Source organism: Nylanderia fulva, unplaced genomic scaffold, assembly GCF_048542155.1.
Source record: "Nylanderia fulva isolate GAGA-0341 unplaced genomic scaffold, ASM4854215v1 Scaffold19, whole genome shotgun sequence".
Taxonomy (NCBI): domain Eukaryota; kingdom Metazoa; phylum Arthropoda; class Insecta; order Hymenoptera; family Formicidae; genus Nylanderia; species Nylanderia fulva.
Window position 1 is genome coordinate 3,743,080 of NW_028190161.1, and position 24,755 is coordinate 3,767,834.

The window sequence follows — 24,755 nt, forward strand, 5'->3', positions numbered from 1 at the left end:
GGTCGCTCTGATGATTCGGACGTTTGGAATGTCGAATGGCCTGCAGCTGCAGTCTGCTGCACTAATGTCAAATGTCAACGTTGCCCAGCCTGGTGTGGCGGCTTATTCAAAAGCGATGACAGACACACTGCTTTTCCTAAAAAGCATTTTAAATTAATAATTAAGAAACAAAAAATTATTTATTACATTTTTAAATGGTAAAGTGACTTTTGAGCTTTTTGTATATCTACATTTAAATATTTCTAAGAAAAGAAAATAAGAAAAATATATATATATATATATCTTTCTTATTTAATATAAATATAAATTAATTATAAAAATATATACGATTATACATGTGTGTAAATTGTATATCTACATTTAAATATTTCTAAGAAAAGGAAATAAGAAATATATATACATATATATATATATATATATATATATATATATATTTCTTATTTAATATAAATATAAATTAATTATAATATATAAATAAATATAAAATAATTATAAAAATATATGCAATTATACATGTGTGTAAATATAATTAAATAAGTACATCTAATTAAACGTAACGAATTAATATATAAAGTACAATATTAATAGGATTAGAGGAAGAGATTTAGAGGAACGTTTTACTTTTTAGCATTGCACCGAAATTCATTCCATTATCTCTTAAATTCTTTATAACTTTATTGAGAAAGTGATATTCGTTTTTCTTTATACATTAAAAAGATGAAATTACACTTTGGCCATCACTTTCAATTCCACACAAACAAAACTATAAAATATAATGATTAATTTTTGCTCATATACTTGTAGAATTAATGAATTAATGATAACATAGTATCTCTCTTTCTTTATCTCTCCCCCTCTATGTATAATGATAAACTCGAAAATGGATATACACGTATATATTGCCAAGTTTCGTATTATATAACTCATTTGTTCACATTGCAATGTGTCAATGCTTATTATAATAGCATTTCGTTTTAATATTGCTAAAATACATTTGTTGAAACAATATATTTATAATAGAAAATACATTATAATTAATGTATTTTAAAAAAAAAAGCTATAATAATTTGTAGATATAGAACACAATATTAAACAAAATAACGTATATTCGTATAAGGAATATATATATATATTCCCAAAATTACTTATATTATTTATACATAAATTATTTAATAATCGTACTTATATACTTCACAACAAAAGCTATGAAGAAATAGCAAACACGACATACATATCGATTTCTCTTTATACTCTGTGAAGAAGTTTGAAAATTGCACAACCCACTCTTGGCATTCTTAGCACTTTGATATTGAAAAGACAATTTTTTCAAATAGATTTATTATACCTCTGCTAATATATAAAATAGGTTCATTTCGTAAATTATGGCTGCATCGTATTATTTCAGACAATGTATCACACGGCTACTGACATACGATATGAATTTACGAAATGGGACCATTGCACTCATGCATAAGTGGCATGATATTGTTCTCTTTTTATATATATAATATATATATATATTTATATATGCAACAATTTTTTGAAATCTTACTAACTAGAATCTTACTACTATTAAAAAGTTACTTTACTTACTAACTATTAAAAAGTTATATATGTTATGAAACTAAACATTTTTCAAAAAGTCTTGTCTGTTGACAACGCTAAACTCGAAAATATATTAATCGAAAATATTATACTTACATAATTAAAGTTAAAACGCGCGTTAACAAAAAATTTAAAAACAGTTAATATAAGAATATTATTTTTACCGGAATAACAAGCGTGTAAAACTTAAATATATATCTTATAATATCTAAATAATTACAATTGTAACACATTCTATTGAATTGTGATATTATTTCATTTCCACATTGCATATTATTAGTTTATATTCATATATATATATATATTCAACTTCCTAAAGTCTGTATTACTGAGATAGTAAAATACATAAATATAACATGTAATAAGTACTAAAAAATATATTAAAAAAAGGAAGAAGTCTAGTTCATACCAATCAATTTCGTTTGTGTAGTTATACATAGCATATTTGCTGTTAATTGAATAACAAATTACATATGCAAATCTTCTCATTATTGGCTATATATATTATATATATTTGGTATTTATCATTAAAGCCTTTATATGAATATGTAAGAAAATGGAAGAGAAAAACACAATCCCTTACTTATATTTAAAATATACGTAAGTATTATAATGTATATAAAAATATAATATATGACATAACTTCCATTATATTAGAGATATATAGACTTAAAATAAAAAATTGAATTTAAAAATTAAAGGGGATAATTTCTCTAATATATAAAAGCATGTGGTACAAATATTAGCTCGCCAAAGGAACTATAAGCAAACCTTAGGAAGTTGATTTAAATCAGACTTGAAAAATAAAAAAGTTGATTGTTGATACAATTAAATCGAAATAAAAATGATGTCCTTGCAAAATATTATCGGACTATATAAACGTGTTGTATAAGCAAACCCTTCATTATAAGTATGATATGTGCATTATATAAAAAGCTTATCTATATTTGAAAGTAACAAAAACAGCAACTTTCACCTTTTATCTTTTTCTGAAGCTTACATATGTTATGCTATCTTCAAACATTGTGCTTACTAGTCAAATATTTATTAGATGATTGTATCTTATTTGAGTTAAATAATATTATCATGTAAACACAAATTATCTTACTATGATTATACTATTTGTATTAGATTTGTATTTGTATTTATTAGAAAATATTTGTCAAGGAAACACATTGTTCGAAGCCGCATCTAAATAATGGAAATGCATATCTATAATACATCAGATGTTTGTAGTAAGAGCGCAGAAGTCTACATTATATAAAACAAACTTCAGTATCTAATCTTTGTATTCATCAAAAAAATACTTTCCATTTATGTAGGATCGACCAGCAATCCATTGTAGAAACTAAATCTATTAAAATCAAATTCTAAGGAAACTATTAATTGGAACTGAGGCTATGTTAAATATGTTTTGCAATTCGTCGTATTTCACAATTCTTTCTCATTAAAAATTTATCAAGTCAATTCGCCATTTCTAATGTTTATATAAATTACCTCGAGGGCTCTAATGCCATGAGGACTATTATAGACTATAGACCAACATTTCCGAATTTTACACAGTCTTATTGGAACGCTTCGTACATTACCTTTATCATTATTACTTGTAATTTTCATCGCATTTGATGAAAATTGTTAAATCAGTCAATACAAAATTATGTATATCATATAATGCAATACCACCAGGTCACAATTCTTTAAAATCTATCCATAGGCTCAACTATTATATATTACTAAATTACAATCATCTGTTTTAAATCATTATGTTTCACAATACATTCTTGCAATTCCCATTTATATCCATAAAAATGATGTCAAAATATAACCAATCACAAAATTAACCAATATATATATAATTGTGATATACTGACTAGCGCACTTTGCTTTCTCACTATATGTACATACATATCCTTTCAAAATTCTAACACAAATATAGCAAATGTATATATTGTGCAGTAAGTATATTACACAAATTTCGATCTTAATTATTATATTAAAAACTAAAGAGACACCTAGCAGATTCCTTTATTAATATCATTAAAATCAATTAAAATCATTACTTTGGATTCAAAAGGATATGTATATTACATATAAGTACACATAAATATATAATAAAATTTATGTGCATAATATAATATATATGCAGTTTTTCACATATGCAATTTGCAGCCGTGCCATTCATAAATTGTGGACATCAGGCGATTTAACGAAAATTATTGAACTATGAATTACTAATTTAGCAGTGAAACAAAAACGTAATATTACAGTTTTATTATCGCCCCATTACAAGCATAATAAGAAAATTTAAATTTTCCATTATATATGCATCACATGCGCATCTATACGATTCTTATCACTGTGTTTTAAATTTTAAGCAAAACAGCTACGGCAGTTACTAGCGTAATTACGGCAGACAAGAATAATGTATCTTTGAGAATAGTTATAGACCTTATAGCGTTTTTGTTTTCAGAAAAATTAAAATCACTCTAATTCCTGTTAATTTATATATAAAGTTAAACTTTCATAAATATAAATCTTTTCATTTATAAAGAAATATAAAGTCTTTTGTTTCACATGAGATATCCTAAGTTCATCAAAAGAAATATCTTCCACAAAAAGAAAAAAATTAAGACTTGGTAGAACTGCAACATTTGGAGCAATCAAAACAACTGGTATGCTATCTCTTAATAGACCACGAAGCTCTATTACTACCTCCAGAACCTTCCAATCTTTGATTACGCAGCTCTAAAATAGTTTCGTGTAAGATTCTCTTCTCTTCCAGAAGACTTACGATATTATCTTCGGCAACGCTCAAACGAGATCTCATTATTTCCGATTCCTCTTTCGCGCGCATTAATCTTGCATTTTCTTCTGATAATTTTTCCAGAGCTCCCATACGACGTCTCAATTCCTCGTTATCCAATTTCAGTTGTTTACTAGATTGTCTTAGAATATTCAATTCCTTCTCACATTCTACATTCTTAAATGCGTGACTGTTATCACTCGATAACATCACATTGGAACGATTCTCCTCTAGTGTAGTTACTAAAATCACAAGAAAATTATTATTTGACCCACTGGATGAAAGTATTATCTTAAACAGGAACATACAAATACAGAGACAGCCTTTAGCTTCTTTTAGTAGATGTAATAATCAGAAAGAGATGAGCATACTAAAATATATATGTCACATCAATGTCAAAGTATATATATATATATATATAATTTTTATAATAAAAGTAAACCTAAACTAAAATTCAAAAATAGTTTGATGCATTACGTAAAACAAATTTAAACACATTATAAATAGTGTATGTATTAACTAAGATATAAATACTCTCTCTTATATGTAATAAGATATAAATACTTCTTGACAATAAATACTTTCAAAAGTATGTATAATATAATATAATTATGATAAATATTGTTATATAAAGTTGTAATAAAAAAGAATGTAATATTGTCCTAATTCTTTATAATTAAAGAATATAATGTTAATATTTTGTAATATATACGAGACAGTCAAAATGCAATTTGATAAGTTAATAAACTTGCAGTTGCCAAAATAAACTGCTTGAGAAAATTTATATAAAAAAATTATTAACTCTCAAATTTTCAGACCTCTTTATACAAATTTAATAAATAATAGATTAAGTAAATAATTAATGTTACTAAGCTAATAAATGTTATCTTTGTATAAATAAATAATAAAACTGATGCATGCTTATATGCATATCTAAAATATTCTATCTATATGTATATACTTCAGGTTTTCCATAAAATATAGTCTTTTTGTAAAACGCCGAATCTTTGCAACGTTTTTTTAAGTCTAAAAATCTAACTTTTTGTAAAAAGAAAAAGTTTATAAAGAACCTGTAGTATATAGATTATGTATGTAATAATATAATATATATAAATAATGATATCCTTTAAAGCTGTGCAATAATAAGCAGGGAGAAACTAAAGCTACTCATTTTCTCTACATGTGTTTTATCAATGCTCACATTCGAAAGGCCGCCTGAGTGCACAGAACAGTTATGCAATATGTAATATTAATTACTTTCAAACATAAGTCTGCCACTTGCGTAATGTAAAAAATCTACATATAATACCAAATTACAGGTAGGACGTATTTACAGGCGCATAGAAACGATAACAACGTAAGATTAAGATTGCATGAATATCGAAAAAGAAAAAAGTCAACTTAAAAAAAAAAGTTAACTTTGCAAGTGGCAGAAACAAATAAATACAGCTGACTTAAAGGATAGCGTTGCTTACCAACTGGTTCAATGTGAAACACACCGCTCATGTCCCGCGCTATCCTAAGTTTGGAAATGTTCAAATCTATTGGAATCGGGCCCGGGGAAGTTATGTTATTCGGTGGACGATCTTCATTCAAACGTAACGATATATTTTCCAAGTATATCTGAAATAATATACGCACGAATAAATCAAATTTATATATTTTGAATAAATGAAGAAACAGACAACAATATGGTGAATGATATATACCTGCATAGGGATTGGTTTAGGTATGATTTCATCCTCTGCCAAATCCGTTAGACCCGTCACCGAGCTCATAGACAATGCCATCGCTACGTTAGCCACTTTCATTTCTAATTTGTCTTCGAATAGATTCATAACACCCTCTTTATTATGCACATCGATGCCGGATGTATGAGATGTGTCCTGTTCAAGTAATCTAACGCGATTCTGAGACGCTGGCTTATCACTATTGTCGGTAATTCTCTGACTGGCATTCCAAAGTCTATGAGAGTCATCCGCATCTTTCAAGCTATGATCCAAACGTAATTTAATGCGCGATCTGCAGTCTGAATCGGACGGTAATTCCACCCAGCCTCGAGATCGCGAGCTGAACTTGGTCTATCAAACAGAATGGCATAAATAATATTAAATTTAGATGGATCTTGAATTTATGTAATGTACAGTTACTAATTAAAATACCTCTATATCTCTATATATTGATCTTAACATCATTACTCTTACAACTTATAATACTGTATTGTGAAATTAGACTAAAATATGATTTGTACACTAATTGCGATATGAATATTTTTAGGAATATTTATTATAAAAATTGTAGATCACAAAAGAAAGAATTTTAGTTTAGCAATTTTAATAACGTATTTAATAATTAAAGATGTAATTATTAAAGTTTAGTTATAGAATAAATACATTATGAAGTATGATAATAAAAAATTGCATATGCTAAAGCACACTCTATTAATTAAGATTTAGCATATTAGCAAAAAATGTCATTCAAATGCAAAAGCATAGATGCACAAAAGCAATGCTGCAATAATGTCTAATATGTGAAACATTATTTTAATATAGCCCCATTTATAATAATATATGAAGCAAATGAAATGATGCGTGTATCTACGAATATGATTATTTACCATTTGCTTATTGTAAATATATTGTAATACAATCTCATTCTAGTTTCTAAAAGTCAAAGATCAATATGACATGCCATATATTGTCACTACATCTAATTAATAATTAATCAAAATTGAATGTCAATCATGTTATATATGGAAATTAAAAGAATTCAATAAAAATGCATGTATTGTTAGTGAGCTCTCTTTAATAATAAATAATAATTTAATAAAAAATAATTATTTTATGACAAATTAATCTTAAAATTGCTTTGTTAAATCGATGTAAAAAAATAAAAAGTAAAAATTTTTGATGCAGTTATGCCATTCTAATAAAGCAGTGTTGCAAAAGAAAGATTATCATATGATTATCATACAATCATACATTTAAACATATCAATTATTATTTAAATATACATTTGTCTGATTGACCTTTTTTGAATAGAAAATTTGCGTCTATTAATGATATATTTGCATCTATTAATAATAATATATGGCAAATACATATGTGTAATAATTAATGTTTTAATTTATTATCGCAATAAAGTTAAAGTTTTGGAATATTAAAGTTTTGCGTTAATTCTAAGAAATCTATCAACAGTGTAACAATAACAACAATGTGTATGTAATGTGGCTCAATATCGACGCATGCATTTTTTAAGTATTTAAGATTAATAAATGTATGAATGGTTTTGCCAATACCTTTCTCTTGACCTGCCACAAGTGCCACATAAAAACATTCACAAGAGAAGGAGAGACGCGGGAGAGGCATGCAAAAAAAGTTAAGAGAAATCACAAAAATCGTATAAATATACATTTATAATAATAATATCAACTGGTTGTAATGTAAAAAAACAATGAGCAAATTACTGCAAAACTACTCGAGTATTAGTAACTCTTATGCACAAGTCGCTATTTCGAATGTATACTCTATGGAAATGGAAAGGTTTATATATACTATGATTTATATAATTATAAAGTTACATATAATTTCAATGCATCATTTCCATAATTGCAATAACATAGTTATGTGAAAGAAAGTCATTATATTACTGTTGAAAATTTTCAAGTACTATCAAATTGTTCCAAATATAAGATTTAATGTGTGAATATGTACATACATTTAATTTGAAATATATGTTTTAAAATTCACATATAAAAACTGTCGAATAAATTTTACTTTCTGGGATTGTAATATTCGGCAGAATAATATCGTGTAAAAATAACAAAAATTCTATAGTAAAAGAAAGAAGAGAATAAACTTCTTTTGCAGCAATACAATTAATAATAAACTTTGTTTGATTAAAAAGAGCGTAATTATATAAGAGCGTAACGCGTATATATAATATATATATATATATATATATATATATATATATATATATATATATATTCATATTTTATAATATAGCGATTAACATAAATCTGCCTTACCTGAAACTCATCCCAAGGAATAGATGAACACTCATCGTTGTCAATGTTAGAAACTTGAATTTTAATGACAGACGAATAACCGCAAGATTGTTGTATAAATTCGACTTTTGATAATTTAAATGTTACCATGGAAACCTATGAATAAGAAGAAAAAAGATTTAATTTCTATCATCTTTAATAATAATCATGAAATGGATTTGTACTCGCGATCGTTTATATGATATACTTACTATATCCTTTCTTTTGCATACACTATCCATAGATTTTTCACTTTGTGTGTCCGGTGTTTCTTCCACTACTTCAGTTGCTTCTTCCACCGCCGTAATTCTAATCGTGCTATCAATGCCAAATACCGCGTCGATCTTTCCTTGATCCTGAAGGTTTACCAGAACGTAATTCTCACTATCCGAGCTGACGTCACTTCTCATGGACATCGTGTCGCTGCTACCATCCTCCGGGGAAGCCTTTAAAGCCGAGTCAATCGACGTCATCAAGTTGCTGAGTCCCTTCTTCATAGATGAGAGATTGACGTTAAAGTTGTTCGGAATGAAAGGGGTATTCGAGATCGAATCCGACTTGCTGTGCTTGTTATGCGTTTCAGGTGTATGTTTCTTCTCGTCGCTCGTACCAACAGCCGTATATTGCGATCCGCCACTCTCGGGAATGCACCACATGGCAGGATTAGCTGGACCCTCCTGATCGCCCTTCTTCGTGCCGTTTTGCTTGAAAGTGACGACCGGTTGCGACGTCGGAACGGAATGCGAATAATCCATCGATAACATCGAGGACGCCTCGCTTTGAGGCGTCTCCACGTCGTTGCTCGTGTTCATTCTCTTGGCGCTGAAATCGACGCGCGCGCTCACCGTACTAGGATGCCAGGCCGCGGATGAACCGATGAAATCGTCCGCTATGCTGGACGAATCAGGCATAACGGACTCCAAATCGCCGCCGGAGTTTTCTTTGCCAGGTGTATGTGAAGGCATCACGAACGTCACTTCCACTTGAGGTATCAACGCGCCTACGATCAACGATCCACCGCTCTCGATTTTCAAGATCTTATTTGAATCTACGGCCAAGTACGTAGCCATCTCCGAAAGTATCTCCGACAATCTGAGTAAGAATAAGTATTGATAATGATTTATCTGTACGCTAACCAGATTGCTTATATACGCCAATCCATGGATATCGGCACCCGAGCCTTTTTCCGTCATCGACGGCGCGGTACCCGGGGTAAAGTGACACCACAATGTCAAAGGAAACGCATCTAGAAACGGTACGGGTCGATTTTGACCGACAGCCCGGGCGCCAAAGAAGTCTCCCCATACAGGCTCAAAGTTACAACACCATACATCCTTGGCCTCGGTCCACAACAGTTCTCTACTCAGCTGACGCAGTAATTCATTCACAGAATTGCTACTAAAATTGGGCGGTATTTGCCTAATATTATCAGTCGCTGAAATACGAAACAAAAGAAATTAATAAGAAAGTTCTCTAAATATTTATTATCGATATTTTGAACGCCATATACCTCCGCAATGTGCCAAAAATTTATCCGTCACTACGTGAAAGTCTCCTGATTTACTGGGAAATTCTGCGCCAAAGAACATCTGCCCCATTTGAAACGCATTCAGGCACTGCGCCAAGTCCGCCCTTGAAGATCTTTCCGTAGATCGAACATTTGTTATAGATGCCCTAGAAGTTTGAAGATGCAAAGACTTCGGTCTGTCCTTTTGATTTGGATACTCCTGCTGACTTTCGAAAACTATCTAAAAGTACAGATTTATAAATATTATTAAAGTAAGAATACAATATAATCTTTCAATATAAATTTCGAATATACTACTTTATATATTTCAACTTACTCTTGGAAGTATAGCCTCTATTTTTACATCAAAATATATTAAACGCGAAGAACTCAGCTGCTTGTTTTTTCCCATAAGAGAATGATGAAGATTCAATGCAAAAGAATTAAACCAAAGGCACGAACAGACGTCAAAGTTTATTTGAATGGGATTAAGCTGCACATAAAACTTGGGTGGTGGCACTAAAATAAAAAAAAATATAATTATTTTATAATAAAGTATTAAAAAATAAAAATATATTGAAAATATATTTTTGCAAAAAATATTTGCTTACATGGAAAAGTAATATCCCCTGGGTAATAATAATAAGTAAACTCAGCATGAACTATCGTTACATCTTCTGGAAGACTGAATCTGTCACGATCACCTAAATAAACACATTTAATTTAAATATGCAGCTGAATAATCACAATTTGAATCAAATTTCAATTTAATGATTCTTGGTCTCATGCACATTTTTTTATTATAATATAATGCAGTCAAAGGATTAAAACAGCATTCAACATTATTTATAAAAAACTTATCACATAAATTTCTGTAATAAGAAGAATCTAATCAATAACATCTAATTATTAAATATAATATTGATATGTAACATCAATATTTTTTTGCATTATTCTGTATTAATCTCATTAATATCATTAATATTATTACATAACAAGTTATAAATTATTTGTAAATCATTTAACATAAAATACACGTGCTAATAAAAGGATAAAAATTGAACAAGACATAAATCTATCAAAATAGATCGCGTTTAGCTAGAAATTTCGTTACATCTACACAAACTACTAATCTGCTATACCTGGTGTATGCTTCTTCCTCGATTGAGCTGTACATAATTATCATAATTAAAACGATTATTGACAAACTTGATGTTTGGAACATCACTATTTTTAATAAAAAGAAAAAGAGCGATTCTGATCATTCGAATAGATATTAATAAATATGAATAAATATACCTGTGATAAATTCTTTCGGTAGTGGATTGCGCGACGTTGTTGTCACTTTGTATAAAGTAAAATCATCGATCCTGATAATAATGCACGTCGTCATTAGTTTAGCAAGTTGCTCCAAGACATAATTTTTCACTGGATTACCACTAGGATGCTGAGACTTCTTCTGTTCGGATGGTGTTGTATTTGGATTTTGCGTTTGATTATTCTTCTCCAAATGTTCCCCAGAGCCTTTCATACCACTAGCTATTGAAAAATAAAATTGTGTGATAATATAAATTACGTTTGATATTAAATATTGAAAATTTACTCGTATTTCCAAACCTGTTACATTCCCTTGGCTTCTTGTTAGAGGAGAATGTTGTGTTCTACCAGAATCTATGAGATCCATGAACTGACTTCGAAACGAACTTAATGATTGTTGCAACCACTGACTATGAGGTGTGGCATTCTCTTTGTATTTGGCCCAATGCTTTCTATCTGCCATCGCCAAATGGTACGGATAATAATCAACTTGAAACTTAACTAATGAAATTTGTAATGCACCACCATCCTTTAACTCAGGATGTAATGATCGACCTCCTATTTAAGTAAAAAATAAATATTATATAATGCAAAAATTATCTTATATGTATAATAAATACTTAAATAATACGTTTAATAGATAAGCAAACACATAAAAATAAGTATAAATCCCTTTTAAACTTACCACCAGCATCATCACATAAGTGGAGATCAATACGCTGTGAAAGAAAATGGTAAGATGTTTCCACAACATCGTATCTTGTAAATATTTTTGATATTGCTGAGTTGCATTGATTCTTTGTTCTGCTTTGTTGAGATATTTGAGCTTGATATTCTGGTAAAACCTTAAATTAAGAAAGACACCAATTAATAAATTATTGATTTATATATTAAAATTTAAATAAAAGTGTAAAAAAAATACAAACCTCTAATTTTCTTGCAGCTTTTGTTTTTCGTTCAAGAATGGTAGCTTTTTCAATAAGACCACCCAAAGAATCAAGAAAATGGAGTGCAGCTTTCAATTGTGAATCTGTTAATACCCACAAAAGATCATCTAGAATAATTACTAATCTGGAGCCCATAACAAAACAATCTATAATAAAAGGTTAATTTAGTTTAGCAATTATTTATATTTATCAAAATGAGTATTTGTGTAACTTTAACAAACCTGATATCCTCTTTTTTATTGTTATTCGACATCTTGCTTGATTTGTCAATAAACGAAGTGGTGTCAAATTTTTATCCTTAGTACTTTGTGCTTCTATTCTAACAGTTTGCCATTCTAACTCTTTAAAGATAAGTAACTGCCCTCGATCAGGATCTTTCACTCTAGTGGTTCTGAGATCACAACGTTGCCATGTTGCTGATTTTGATTCTACCATAATCCGATTCATCTAAATAATAGTTTTAAATAAATGTCAATCTTAATGTCAAAATCTATCTGTTTAATTTATTAATTTATACACTTACATATTAATTGAATATTTTGCTATGCAGTATATTGTAATGTCGTACCTGAACTGAAGCAATAAATGCAGGACTTTTGAATGTAACCAATACAGTATTAACAGCTACTGTTATTCCATCAATTACTTTATGTATAAAAGAATATTTGGTAGGACCTGCATACGATGAGATACCTTGCGGGGAAGACATGCTTCTTAAATCCTCGCATGTTTCTACATCTATATGAACCTCATCCAAACTCTATAAATATAATACTTTATTTGCATTACTTGCAATATGATAAACAGTAAAGATAATATACAAAAATTGCATATGTTTTTATATGCATATAAAACTATTGTTTACCAAAAAGATAGGAACACTTTTTAGTTTGGTCCATTGAATGCGAAATGAAACTTTATTGCACCAAGCATTAGTTAATCTTAACCATGAGGGCAGCTCTAATAAATCTGTGAGGACTATTTCATCGAGTTCTAAGTTTGTCAGTTCTCCTTCACCCTTGAAAGTGCTCAAATTTATCTTATCAGCGGACAAATTCTTGGTGAACCTATAATATGTATAAAATAAAGGCTACATGCAAAATATAATCTTGTTATTAAATGAAAAAAAATGCAATAAAGCAAGCTGTAAATTAACATATGTCATTTAACATATGTCAATTAACATATCATTTGAATTATGTATATATATTAATTATCATAAAAATATATAATTTTTTTATACAGAATATATTATATAACGCTTATGTGCGTTGTTCTGACTAATACAAAAGAAAAGATGTTCACTGACAAGTAAAAGCAAAGAATAAATCTGTCAGTGGCATATGACAGGAGTGCTTTAAATAAAAATTAGAAAAAGAAAGTGCACTTTCTCCCCGATTTCTCTCAGCTATTTTGCGAATGTATTCAATATTATTTAAGCATAACACATAGAAAAAAAATGTAATGCGAATAATGATAAGACGAATGTGTCTCGAAGATAAGAAAACGCTTTTGTGACGTGTGACTTATGGAACGACTTGTGAGAGTTAATTTGTAGTGTCACTTAAAAATCGTGAAGTCGCACTGTAGATTAATTGATTTGTAATTAAACTGGAGCAATACCTCGACAAATGTTTTAGCAACTGATTTTTGATGATCGAGACCATTTTTCGATTATGTCCTAATTCTTACACCGATTAATACGTCTCAGCATGGTTAGTTTGACACCACATATTTACGACGATCTACCAACCAGTTGTCGCGAATGAAATCATCTCACAATCAGCACTCGATTTCATCTCGTGCATCAGAGAAAAACCTGAGAGCGGCCACCGGGATTCAGCAGCCGCGTGTACTAACGCACCCCCAGACAAAGTGGACGTAAACTACGTTGTGACGCTCGGTAAAAAGTACGGTAAATGGTTTGATTCCGTGATATGGTTCATGTCCAAACTATTCAGCTAAGAACCAAGTTGATGGCGCATTACATATTATTTCATTTTAATCAATTTGATTAAGTGTTTTAATTAAACCTTATTGTAATATCGTTTCAATTCGCGCATACAACGTTCGAAAAAAAATTTTCCGTTTTAAATCCTAAAATATTGAAGTTATTAAAAAATAAGCTTTTTGAATATCAAAAAATTTATTCAAGATAAATTTACTGAAGTGAGCTCTTTAATAATGAAAGATAATTTGAATGAAAATTGGCGCAATTTACGAATTCTAGAGATAGAAACGGAGACATCTGATTGGTGGATATCTAGTGAATTTATTGCGATCTCTTGCGAAGAATTTGTGTGTAAAACGTGTACAAAGTGTAAAAAGTGTAAATTACTGACGTCTGTTTTTGTTTGTATTTTTTTTTACATTCGTATACACATACAAAATCTACGTTCTGTCAAAATCTATGTGTTTCGCCTAAATATTTAACAAGTCATTATCGGTAAACATTGTCCACTTTTTGACAGTTTTTTTTTATCATTTTACACGCTTTTTATAAAATTTTCTGCGAATGGTGATGTTTTATAATGTCTCAACACGGAGCCGCTCTGCAAACATATAACCAAGAACTTGTTAAATGTAATTCATTTAGTTTAGAAATTATTATTATTAGTCAAAATGTGGAAAATCTTAGATTATTTTATTTTATTATGATTTAGTTTTTTTAATGGAGCAAATTAATTTTCTCAATGAAATAAATTAATTTTTAAAATAGAATGTATTTCATGTTTTTCAATAATCTATTCAATTAAGTTCATAATATCTATAATTTTTTTTTAGGTTTAGAAGAGATGAAACTAAGGCGAGCAGAGCTCCAAGCTCAAATAGAATCTCAAGAAGAAGAGAAAAATAATTTGCAACATGAAATTGAAAAACTGTCCTGCAAACTTACTCATTTGAATGATAGTCTGGCTAAAAGAATCACTGTCAGAAATGAATATGACAGAACAATTGCTGACACTGAGACAGCATATATGAAGGTAAAAGTTGCATTTTTAATTTTTGCAATTGATAAATATATTGTTCTCTTTTTTACAGTTATGTATTTTTTAAAGTTATATATTTTTGCTTTATCACAGATTTTGGAGAGTTCACAATTATTACTTAATATGATCAAAAAAGAAGCTGTAAGTCTGGATCAGACTTTAGTTAAAGCTAAAATTGAGAAACAACAGTATTAATAAAAAATGTTAATGACTTAAAAAATCTTACAAGAAACCATATATATCCAGGAAATGTATTTATTAAATTATCAATCATCACAAGAGTACAATTACTAAAAAGTACAAAATTGTGTAGACATACAAACTTATAAAAAAATAACTTTTAGCTTATGTGAAATTTTAACTGTATAAATGCAGATACATATATTTAGCAATTTTATAAGAATTATACTAATTAATCTACGATTGAATAAAATTTATAATCATACATCAATTCCAGTTGTGAACAAAATTTGTATGCAACATACATAATTTTGATAATTTATCATAATTATGATTACAGGTACTACATTTTGATAATATTGTATAATGTAAATATTATACATTGTATAATTAAATAATATAATTTTAATTTTTTATTACATATATATACCTATATGTATAATATATATATATATATATATATATATATATATATATATGTATATATTATATATATGTGTGTGTGTATATGTATGGTATATATGATACTCTATGTACATGAAGACTGATTATATAGCGTAAAATTTATTCTAGAAAATGAGAAAATTAGAATAACTTTTACAATAAATCGAGTATTTTCATATAATCGTTCAAATATTTTTATATATTCCAGTGGGTGCTTTCATATATATAATTATATAAAGATATTTTTACAAAAAAAACTTATTTTTAGAGACAACATAATATATATAACATATTATATAATTTTTGTTTTGATATCTATAAATTCTTTTAAGCATTTCCAAGAGCTTTCTGTTCATTCCATACTTGTAGAAGTTCATTTGGATCTCCATATCCATGAGATGTTATGACATATTTGTAACTATATTTTGTATAAGCTTTCTTATAAAAGTGAAACTCTTCACAATGAAATGGTAATATACCAGCTTTCTTAGCTACTAAACCTAAAAAGATATCGTCAAATCTAAAATGTTTAGTGTAAAAACTAGTATAATACAAGTCTAAAAGAGCTTCCCTAGAGAGAATATATGCACCAGCTGTAACATATGGTGGCCATAAATGGTATGGGTATTCTTCCAATGTAACATACCATTTAGAGAATTTATGTCGATGTGGTGCAGATCGTGTAAATACAAATCCTGCAAATAGCCTAATGTCGTCTGGCAGTTCAAAATCGAAAATTTGTCGTTTTGTTCTATTCAGTACAGATAAATTTACCTCAAACAATTGTCTATTTTCTGTTCTAAGATTTTCATTAATTCGTTCATCTTGTTTCTTATATACATTATTTTTCTGACTATTATTATTTATCGATTCATAAATGGTAAAATTTTTAAAAGGTATTTCACTGCTTTCTAAATTAATTGTTGCATTTTCATTACTAAATATATTTGCAGTCTTATAATCCATTAGATCTGATTGTTTGATTTCTCTTTTTTTGTGTGCATTATATACTCTTCTAGATTCTATTAAGTAAAATGGATAATTAGTTGGGTTCCTGATAAATGTTGCTACATTTTTTACTGACACATACATATCATCATCGACAAACATGTAGAATTTTGAATTGGGACAATATTTTACTAACCATTTAAAACTCATCATTGTTTTTATAGTATTATTATAGTATGAATCTATGAAATCTGCTTGTATAATATCTTTATGGATTGTTGCTTCTAATTTTAATTTAGCTTCTATTTCTTCGTCATTTGGATGCATACCTACTACGAAAATAGTTTTTGCTGGCACATCAAAGAATCTTTTCTCTATTCCCCATGAATTACGTATAGCAGTTCTTCTATCAAAGTTCTCTATAGCAGACTTTATTACATATACAACACGAAGTGCATGATCTGCATCTTGTTTACACTTTTGTGGCTGTTTTAACACAAAAGAGTATTTGTATTCATTTATAGGCTCAACTTCAGGTTTTTCATTACGTCGTAATGCATTTACAAACTCATGTATGTTGCCTTCGTATGGATATACAAAGTTTTCATCATATGTTACTTCAAATAGATGCACAAATGCCCCAAAAGATTCTAACAATGCTATAATACCAAAAAAATAGAGAACATATACTAATTTAATTCTTGATATAACACGATGACACCTTTGTAAGTAAAAGCGAAGAAAACAGCATTCAAGCAAGTAATGGTTCATTTTATCAGCAACACTTTTGTATATTATTTTATGCCGAATGCTTCTCTCCAGGTATCAGTTCTGGAATAAAAAAAATGTATAATCCTAATTATATTCTTAATTTATGAAAATGTGTACGTATATAATTTTTTTGATATCTTTAATGTTTTTCTTTTTATAATTTAAATCAGCAGTTTAGAAGCTATATCAAAATACAAATACAAAAGTTTTTATAATATGTAAATATAATTTATCTAATCTTATTAATAAAAGAAACGTATGCATACAAAATATTTAAATTTATAAATTTATAACTTACAAATTGCTGGTAATCATTTCTTGTTGAGATAATACAGGAGAATATATAAATATTTATTAAATAATATATATTCTGTTTGAAAATTATAAATGTAGGAATGTAACATTTCTTTACTTTTTTCCAGTGTACCACATCTAACCAATTTTTCCAAATACATACAGTGTATCGTGGCGCCTCTACAGGACATTACTTTACTAAAAGGTTGAACAGCTGATTTGACTGTCGCAGTACGATCAATTTGAAAAAGTTGTGCAATTTTACATTTCATCTTTATTCAACGTTCTTAGAAAGAAGATTTTTTAATATGGTAAGTTTTAATATCTAATATATTCTCTTTTTTATAAGTATATATATACTTTGAAGTTTTAATAAAATTGTTATATTTAATTATTTATTTATATTAACTTAAATGCACGGTTAGGTACACACGTTATCTCGCATTCTTATCTATATTGTAATAATTATCAAATTTGATTGATTTACTTTTAGTAATTAATTTTTAATGAATTATATTATAGTCTCGTAATGTCTCTAAATTATCCGCAATATCAATCTGTGCTTGTGTCTGACATTTGTTCATCTCTGCATTTACAGATGCGAACTCGATGATTCAGAAGGATGCACAGCTTGTTTTTTTTATTTTTTTAAATTTTTTTATTTAATTGGTTATCAATTAGCGATTTAGTACTAAATATTTCTGATCATTATCTGAAAAAATGATTGAATATATTAATAATTTGTTTTTCGTTCAGTAATGTTATATAAATAATATGTTAATATATGTAATAATTAATCGAATTCGATTGATTTATTTTTAGTAATTAATTTTCAATTAATTATTTTATCGTCTCATAATGTCTAAATATCCGCAATATTAATCTGTGCTTGCATCCGACATTTGTTCATCTGCATTTACAGATGAAATCGATAATTCAGAAAGATGCGCAGATTTGGTTTTATTTTGATTTAATTGGTTATCAATTGACGATTTAGTACTAAAATATTTCTGAGCATTATCTGAAAAAAATGATTAAATATATATATATATATATACATACATATTAATAATTTATTTATATATATATATATTAATAATTTATTTTTTGTTAAGTAATGTTAAATAATATATGTTAATATGTGTACAATATATATAATACCTTCATTTATTTTGGATAACTGCTTTAAATTATCTGTGATATTTTGCACGATTGTTTCCGATGACATTTTCGAATTGTTTTTAGGTGTCGAAGATGTATCATCGTTAAATGTCATTGTTTCCATTTGCATTGATGACTTTTCAATTTCTTGTAAAGACGTATTTAGATGAGATGCAATTTTGTTTGATGTAAGAAATGCGTTTTGCAAATTCGATGCTGAATACTCGTACGAATCATTTTTGTCGATATTTATAGAATCATTAAGTGCGCTGACATTAGACATTTTAATAATATTTATCGCATCTCTTATTGCCTCGGAATTTTTTAAAGCTTTTGTATTTTTATTTCTGGATAAATACGCCTGAGAGGCATTTGAGAGAAGTTCGAAATGTGTCGATGATTTTATCTTTTCAAACTTCGTTATATTATTAATTTTTAATAAAAGATCCTCTTTCGCTTTGTAAAAATGTTGAAAATGACTCGAGGAGAATCGATCGAGATTCTGAAATTTTTCAATTCTTATCGTAGAATTACGTTCTTCTGTACGTGGCTTATTAAGTCTTGCTGGCAAAAATTTAGGCGGGAATCTGAATCTTTGCATCGGAAGAGCTGCATAAATCACTGCAAAATTCTTTGTTGCATTCTCACTTGTAGATCCTTTTCTCTCCTCTTTGATTCTCACCTCAGATTGATTATTTTGAAACGACGGCTTCGTGTTTTTCTTTCGAGTGGTATTATTTTTATACTCCGCTTCCTCAGTGTTTTTGTTCAGGATATCTTTTTGCGATATGATAGGCGCAGTCATTCGTTTATTACGCGTCGATGCTTGAAGAGGATCGTCCCTTATTCTTGGCAAAGTCATCTCCTTTGTATTTTCGACGAACGGAAACTCACGATGATTCCAATTCGTTTCTTCTTCGTGCAACTTATTCCCCGAATTTATTTCGCCCACCGTCAATCGCTGATTTTTTTGCGCGTTTACCGAAAACGGCGGGCTCCTTTTTGCGGTGATAAATACGTTGATATTGCTGTTGTTCCTCTGTGCTTCGGACTTGTTTGTCGGTGTGTTTTTATTGATCGGCTGAGTGGAAATGCGATCGAGCGAGAGAAATGTCTCTGACGATGTTTTCTGCTCGAAGGAATTAACCGCAGGCGTCGTGGGGACATCCTTCGACATTGATGACGATACCATCGATTTCTTTTCATAACGGGCCTTTGTCTCGTCGACATTTTCGATATATATTTCTTGTTTTGGAGCATATGGATTATTGCTGTCGATGTTGCCGCTTAAAAAAGACGGTACATATTTCGTATTTTCTATAGGGAACGAAGAATGTGCATCGGTTTTCACAAAGAAATTGTTTTCGATAGGCGATGGCGGGATCATCTTTTTGTCTGTTAAATTTATCTTTGTTACATCTGTCTCAAAATCATTGGGATAAATAGCAACAAGCGATTGGACCTGATTAGTCTTTATAACAGCTATCATATCTTGTATGATTTTCTTGGAATTATTAGACTCTGTACTCTTTAAACCCCTTGCACCGCTTATTCTTGGTCCAGTGTATTCTAAGTGCATAGAATTTGTGGAAGGTGATAAAATTTCAGATGTTAGTTCTTCCATCATCGACGAAGAATATTTCATTTGTCCGAGAAAATTAATTAGATGTATCATCCTTAACTTTTCATGCAATATACACTTTATTTGCTCCCTCGAAGTGTTATTTTGCGAAACACATAAGAAAAACTTATTTATAGACGTATGGAAAGTGCAGCATCTAATCATAATCTCATCTTGTGAAGATTCACAAGGTGAGAAAAATGAAACAAGTTTAGAATTTTTAGAATTGCTTCGAATTTCATTTAAACATTCGTCGATTGATCGGCAAGGACAATTAGGATTCCGTGTTATATTTTCGGTCATTGTAGCGATAGAAATAATCATGAACAATATCCTAAATAAGAATAAAAAAAAATAATGACTAATATTTTCGAGTAATGTGTAAATCAATTCAAAAATTAAATTAATTACCATAGAGATCGAATTATCCAAAGGTACTTCATCGTTTTGTGATTCTTCACGCGCACGATAATAAAATAGAAAGCTTCCAAACTGAAATAGATTAGCTTTTTTTCGAATTTATATCGTGTCCCCACCTTTAAATGTTAGTATGCGACATTTCACACATACTTATATACACAACACACACACACATACACACACACACATATATATATATATATATATATAATGTCACATATAGTATATATATAAAATCTACGTCGCCTTTTTAAAAAATGAAGAAAGCAGATATATACTCGAAACTTTCCTTTTCCTTCTATTTTTGTTATCATACAACAAATTATTCTCTTTAATTTATACATATAAATATACATTTATAATATTATTAATTAATTGAAGAAAATATAATCAGAGTAGTTATAAATTCATAACATTTTTTAAATAAAAAAGTATGGAAAAATAATAGTAAAATTATTTAAAAAATAATGACAACTATTTTAATTACCACGAAATTAAAAAAACTGGCATAACATATATATTTTATTATTCAGAAATATTATGTACGTGTATTCACTTTAATACCATAATACACAATCTTTTGATTAACTTTATTTTAATTTTCTTATTACATAATGCATAGAGTATCTCTATGGAAAGTATTTACCCGTGATAATAATTAATAATAGATCCCTATTATTTGTTCAAGCAGTTCGACCTGATTTAATAAAGGGTTTAAGTCTATCGTCTACTGCGTGTTTAAATAAATCTCATACACACCTCGACGGAGTTTGCGCAGTGTCTATTTTTCTGAAGATCCATGAGGTGAATATGTCGCAGGTAAGTCTGTTAGAATCTATCATGTCTTTATTGAAAGTAGATTTGCCGTTGGCTAAGGAGAGAGAAACAGGCGATAATGTGTATGTGATAAGAACGTGAAACATCGAAGAAAAAATAACTTTTAAATTACTTGATCGATAGTACAAGGCTGTCTTTAACGACGATATTAATTCGTATAATTAATAATCATTAAAATTTACAATGTTAACAGGAGTGATTAACGGGTCTGTATAACGATGACGTTATTAAAAAATTCACTTCTTAATTCAACTGATTAATTCGTTCTTTTATTAGTGTATAGCATATTACGTGTGTGTATGTGTGTGTACATGTTGTTGCGCATTATGCATTATTTTAATTAATTAATTGGTAATAGAGCTAATTAAATGTATAAAAGCAATGTATCATAAAGTAAAACAATTAAACAATTTATTATACAGTTTAACGACTATATATGATTGTCTATTTTCAATGATAATAATATTAAATATCGCTTTTCTCTTTTGTATAAAAATACTAATGAGGTAATCATTTGTCTTTTCAGTACGCAGTTATGTTGCGAGGACGACAACTTTACTATCGGACATGTGGTCGAGGACGACGTTATACGAAGCCGTGCAATGTCTTTAATATGGACTTCTTATGGTATTATAGTTCCAATTATATTGACCATTGGTATTTTCGGTAATATGGCAATCCTTATCGTGCTGTCTTCCCCGGTGTTTCGCGGAATTGCATACTTATATCTCAGCGGACTTGCTCTGGCTCACATCGGTGTTGCATTATCTTGGATAACAATCAGTTTGTACAGTTTAATTTTGCAACGTATATTGAGAAAGATACTGCTTGAACGAACAACAATCGGCAGTCCAAATAAATGTCAAATTAGTTGCATCAATATTAAGTACCGACGACCGATATATTACAAAATAATTAATTAAGATTATTATACTTGATTACGATCAATTATAATCGACAATGTCTACAATTACGTATTAAGATGTTCGTTTGAGTAAAAATAATTTTTCTCTCAATGTAAATGAAAGCAGCGTGTTATGATACATTTTATATTTCAGCTATAAGATTGGGCTATGGTATGAATAATAATTATTTGCCAGCTTTTTATTATGCTCATATTGAGCTCGTTGTTCTGAACGCCTTTTCGGCTGCCAGTGTTTTCATCATGGTCTGTTTAATCGTGGATCGATACATTTTTGTATTTTTTCCGGCACGCATTCGCACCGGAAGCACGCGTAAAAATGTCAACTCCTTCATAGTGTCTTCGTTTATCGCCGGTTTCCTGGTATAAAAAAGCGAGATTAAACTAAAGAGTTTTATATATGTATAATAAAAATACAATTACATATTAAATATATACATTTTATTAATAGGTAAGTGGTCCGTTATCAGTTATGAGAATTCTTCATACAGAGCAGGATGGATCTGGTATCACTTTCACTTTACGCGAAAACGTGCTCATCACGCAGAACAAGCTATGGACAATGTATATTTGGATAATGCAAATTATAGTGCGAATTTGTCCCTCGATCCTATTTATCATACTGAATAGTTTGGTGATTAAGAGGTTTGTGCAATTAAATAGGCAAAATCGGCAATTCCACGCTGCCACGGACAAGTTGCGCGCTAATAACGCGCCTGATACGTCGTTATTGTCTCGCAATCGAGGATATAAGTACGTAATAATTAAAAGTTCTTTCTTTGTATTTTAAATTTTTAACATATAACATTTTTTAACACATAAAATAAAAAAAATAAAAATTTTTCCTCTAATATATGTATATTAATATATTTTTCTCTAATCCCATGTATGTACATAAAATTGTTTTCTTTTTTAGAGAGGAACAACATTTGGCGATACTGACGACTACAATGATTTTGTGCTTCTTTGTCACGACAATTCCGTCAGGTCTCACACCGATATTACATACTAATCGTCATCCGCTCGATCTTGATTATCAAACTTATCGAGTGTGCTCAGCAATCGTCGAACTCAGCAATTATGCTGTTTATATTCTTATATATCTCATTTGCAGTACAGAATTTCGAAGAGAATTACTGCGATTTCTACAAGTAAGCTCGTATACTTTTTTAAAATCATATTAAAAATCAACAAATTTTATACATTTTGAATAAGCAATCAAAATGTTTATGTTAAATAAATGTAAATTACATTAAATTATAATTTTTTTGCATGACTGAAGAAATATTGGTAAAATTGATGGATTATTGATTTTTTTCTTGCATTTTATTATTATTAATTTAATTAATTTAATTTAATTCATTAATTTTTAAATAATTAAATTAATTAAATTTTACATTTATTAAATTCTTCCTGATATATAACGAAGAATATAATTTAATTTTTTAATTTAATTTATTAATTTATAACAGGGAAAATGTAATGAAAATACGAGGCAAGATATTGATCAACCGATAGGTGAGATCGAAGATTACAGCCGACACGGCACTACCGTTCGATTAACACCAGAACACACAAAATTAAATTCTCCCGAGTCTCCAACTAAAGAAGGAACTAAAATGGAGGAAGAAGACTTGCAAGCGTCTTCAGACGCTGCTACTTTTATGTTAGAGAATCGCGTTATTGCATAATTATATGTATATGTATAATTTTGCGTGTTAGGATCAAAAAGGACTATTATATGTTTGTACTTACACAAATCGTATTATATACATTTATAATACATCCGTAATGGGAACTATGTGTGACGATAATCTTCAATTAATGTAATGAACAATTAATTTTAACTGTATTTCAAATGTGTGATGTGTCGAAAATTTCGATCATCGATAAAATTATCGATTATCGAATAAATTCAAAAATTGAACTTAACCCTTCTA

The 24,755-nt window shown here is 28.9% G+C and overlaps 4 protein-coding genes across 11 annotated transcripts; 2 read left to right on the forward strand and 2 right to left on the reverse strand.

The window, feature by feature from the left end:
* Window positions 1-881: 881 nt before the first annotated feature.
* LOC114935805 (bridge-like lipid transfer protein family member 3B) lies at window positions 882-14,069 on the reverse strand. 4 transcript variants are annotated; one of them, XM_085481766.1, is made up of 19 exons: window positions 13,851-14,069; window positions 13,093-13,294; window positions 12,796-12,987; window positions 12,449-12,674; window positions 12,207-12,373; window positions 11,966-12,125; window positions 11,581-11,838; window positions 11,263-11,502; window positions 11,106-11,132; window positions 10,575-10,667; window positions 10,301-10,482; window positions 9,967-10,204; window positions 8,669-9,891; window positions 8,439-8,573; window positions 7,707-7,718; window positions 6,118-6,489; window positions 5,884-6,031; window positions 5,610-5,623; window positions 4,586-4,650 (listed from the first exon to the last, which is right to left on the reverse strand). In XM_085481766.1, the coding sequence occupies exons 1-19, from the start codon at window positions 13,892-13,894 to the stop codon at window positions 4,648-4,650; spliced, it is 3,936 nt and encodes a 1,311-aa protein (XP_085337892.1). In that variant the 5' UTR covers window positions 13,895-14,069; the 3' UTR covers window positions 4,586-4,647. The 4 variants fall into 4 exon arrangements, with proteins under 4 accessions (XP_029164541.2, XP_085337891.1, XP_085337890.1 ...); XM_029308708.2 differs by lacking the exon at window positions 5,610-5,623 and having other exon boundaries at window positions 882-4,650; window positions 13,851-14,068; XM_085481765.1 differs by lacking the exons at window positions 5,610-5,623; window positions 11,106-11,132 and having other exon boundaries at window positions 882-4,650; window positions 13,851-14,068.
* A 491-nt stretch (window positions 14,070-14,560) lies between these two features.
* On the forward strand, window positions 14,561-15,668 carry LOC114935891 (microtubule nucleation factor SSNA1). 2 transcript variants are annotated; one of them, XM_085481775.1, is made up of 3 exons: window positions 14,561-14,673; window positions 15,012-15,211; window positions 15,311-15,668. In XM_085481775.1, the coding sequence occupies exons 2-3, from the start codon at window positions 15,023-15,025 to the stop codon at window positions 15,410-15,412; spliced, it is 291 nt and encodes a 96-aa protein (XP_085337901.1). In that variant the 5' UTR covers window positions 14,561-14,673; window positions 15,012-15,022; the 3' UTR covers window positions 15,413-15,668. The 2 variants fall into 2 exon arrangements, with proteins under 2 accessions (XP_085337901.1, XP_029164663.1); XM_029308830.2 differs by having other exon boundaries at window positions 14,563-14,810.
* A 277-nt stretch (window positions 15,669-15,945) lies between these two features.
* On the reverse strand, window positions 15,946-21,134 carry brn (beta-1,3-galactosyltransferase brn). Of its 2 annotated transcripts, XM_029308732.2 has the most exons (4): window positions 21,048-21,134; window positions 19,016-20,970; window positions 17,859-18,875; window positions 17,470-17,620 (listed from the first exon to the last, which is right to left on the reverse strand). In XM_029308732.2, exons 1-3 carry the CDS (start codon window positions 21,077-21,079, stop codon window positions 18,733-18,735), a joined length of 2,130 nt encoding a protein of 709 aa, XP_029164565.1. In that variant the 5' UTR covers window positions 21,080-21,134; the 3' UTR covers window positions 17,470-17,620; window positions 17,859-18,732. The 2 variants fall into 2 exon arrangements, with proteins under 2 accessions (XP_029164577.1, XP_029164565.1); XM_029308744.2 differs by lacking the exons at window positions 19,016-20,970; window positions 21,048-21,134 and having other exon boundaries at window positions 15,946-17,620; window positions 17,859-18,121.
* LOC114935849 (putative G protein-coupled receptor B0563.6) lies at window positions 17,985-24,747 on the forward strand. 3 transcript variants are annotated; one of them, XM_085481768.1, is made up of 7 exons: window positions 17,985-18,165; window positions 21,745-21,875; window positions 22,420-22,676; window positions 22,952-23,178; window positions 23,267-23,568; window positions 23,732-23,966; window positions 24,288-24,747. In XM_085481768.1, exons 3-7 carry the CDS (start codon window positions 22,496-22,498, stop codon window positions 24,504-24,506), a joined length of 1,164 nt encoding a protein of 387 aa, XP_085337894.1. In that variant the 5' UTR covers window positions 17,985-18,165; window positions 21,745-21,875; window positions 22,420-22,495; the 3' UTR covers window positions 24,507-24,747. The 3 variants fall into 3 exon arrangements, with proteins under 3 accessions (XP_085337894.1, XP_085337893.1, XP_029164590.1); XM_085481767.1 differs by having other exon boundaries at window positions 21,748-21,875; XM_029308757.1 differs by lacking the exons at window positions 17,985-18,165; window positions 21,745-21,875 and adding an exon at window positions 21,886-22,099.
* The last annotated feature ends 8 nt before the right edge of the window (window positions 24,748-24,755 follow it).

Excerpts from the sequence above, each read along its gene's own strand:
- brn (XM_029308732.2), bottom strand. The coding sequence starts at position 21,079 with ATGAAGTACCTTTGGATAATTCGATCTCTATG. Across the intron at positions 20,971-21,047 it reads TGGATAATTCGATCTCTATG|GATATTGTTCATGATTATTT; the intron begins GTAATTAATTTA and ends ATTCTTATTTAG. Across the intron at positions 18,876-19,015 it reads GTTATCCAAAATAAATGAAG|ATAATGCTCAGAAATATTTT; the intron begins GTATTATATATA and ends CATTTTTTTCAG.
- LOC114935805 (XM_029308708.2), bottom strand. The coding sequence starts at position 13,894 with ATGGTCTCGATCATCAAAAATCAGTTGCTAAAACATTTGTCGAG. Across the intron at positions 10,668-11,105 it reads GAGGAAGAAGCATACACCAG|GTGATCGTGACAGATTCAGT; the intron begins GTATAGCAGATT and ends GTGTTTATTTAG. Across the intron at positions 10,483-10,574 it reads AGGGGATATTACTTTTCCAT|TGCCACCACCCAAGTTTTAT; the intron begins GTAAGCAAATAT and ends TTTTTATTTTAG.
- LOC114935891 (XM_029308830.2), top strand. The coding sequence starts at position 14,759 with ATGTCTCAACACGGAGCCGCTCTGCAAACATATAACCAAGAACTTGTT. Across the intron at positions 14,811-15,011 it reads TAACCAAGAACTTGTTAAAT|GTTTAGAAGAGATGAAACTA; the intron begins GTAATTCATTTA and ends ATTTTTTTTTAG. Across the intron at positions 15,212-15,310 it reads CTGAGACAGCATATATGAAG|ATTTTGGAGAGTTCACAATT; the intron begins GTAAAAGTTGCA and ends GCTTTATCACAG.
- LOC114935849 (XM_029308757.1), top strand. The coding sequence starts at position 22,077 with ATGTTAACAGGAGTGATTAACGG. Across the intron at positions 22,100-22,419 it reads TTAACAGGAGTGATTAACGG|TACGCAGTTATGTTGCGAGG; the intron begins GTCTGTATAACG and ends TTGTCTTTTCAG. Across the intron at positions 23,179-23,266 it reads CGTTTATCGCCGGTTTCCTG|GTAAGTGGTCCGTTATCAGT; the intron begins GTATAAAAAAGC and ends TTTTATTAATAG.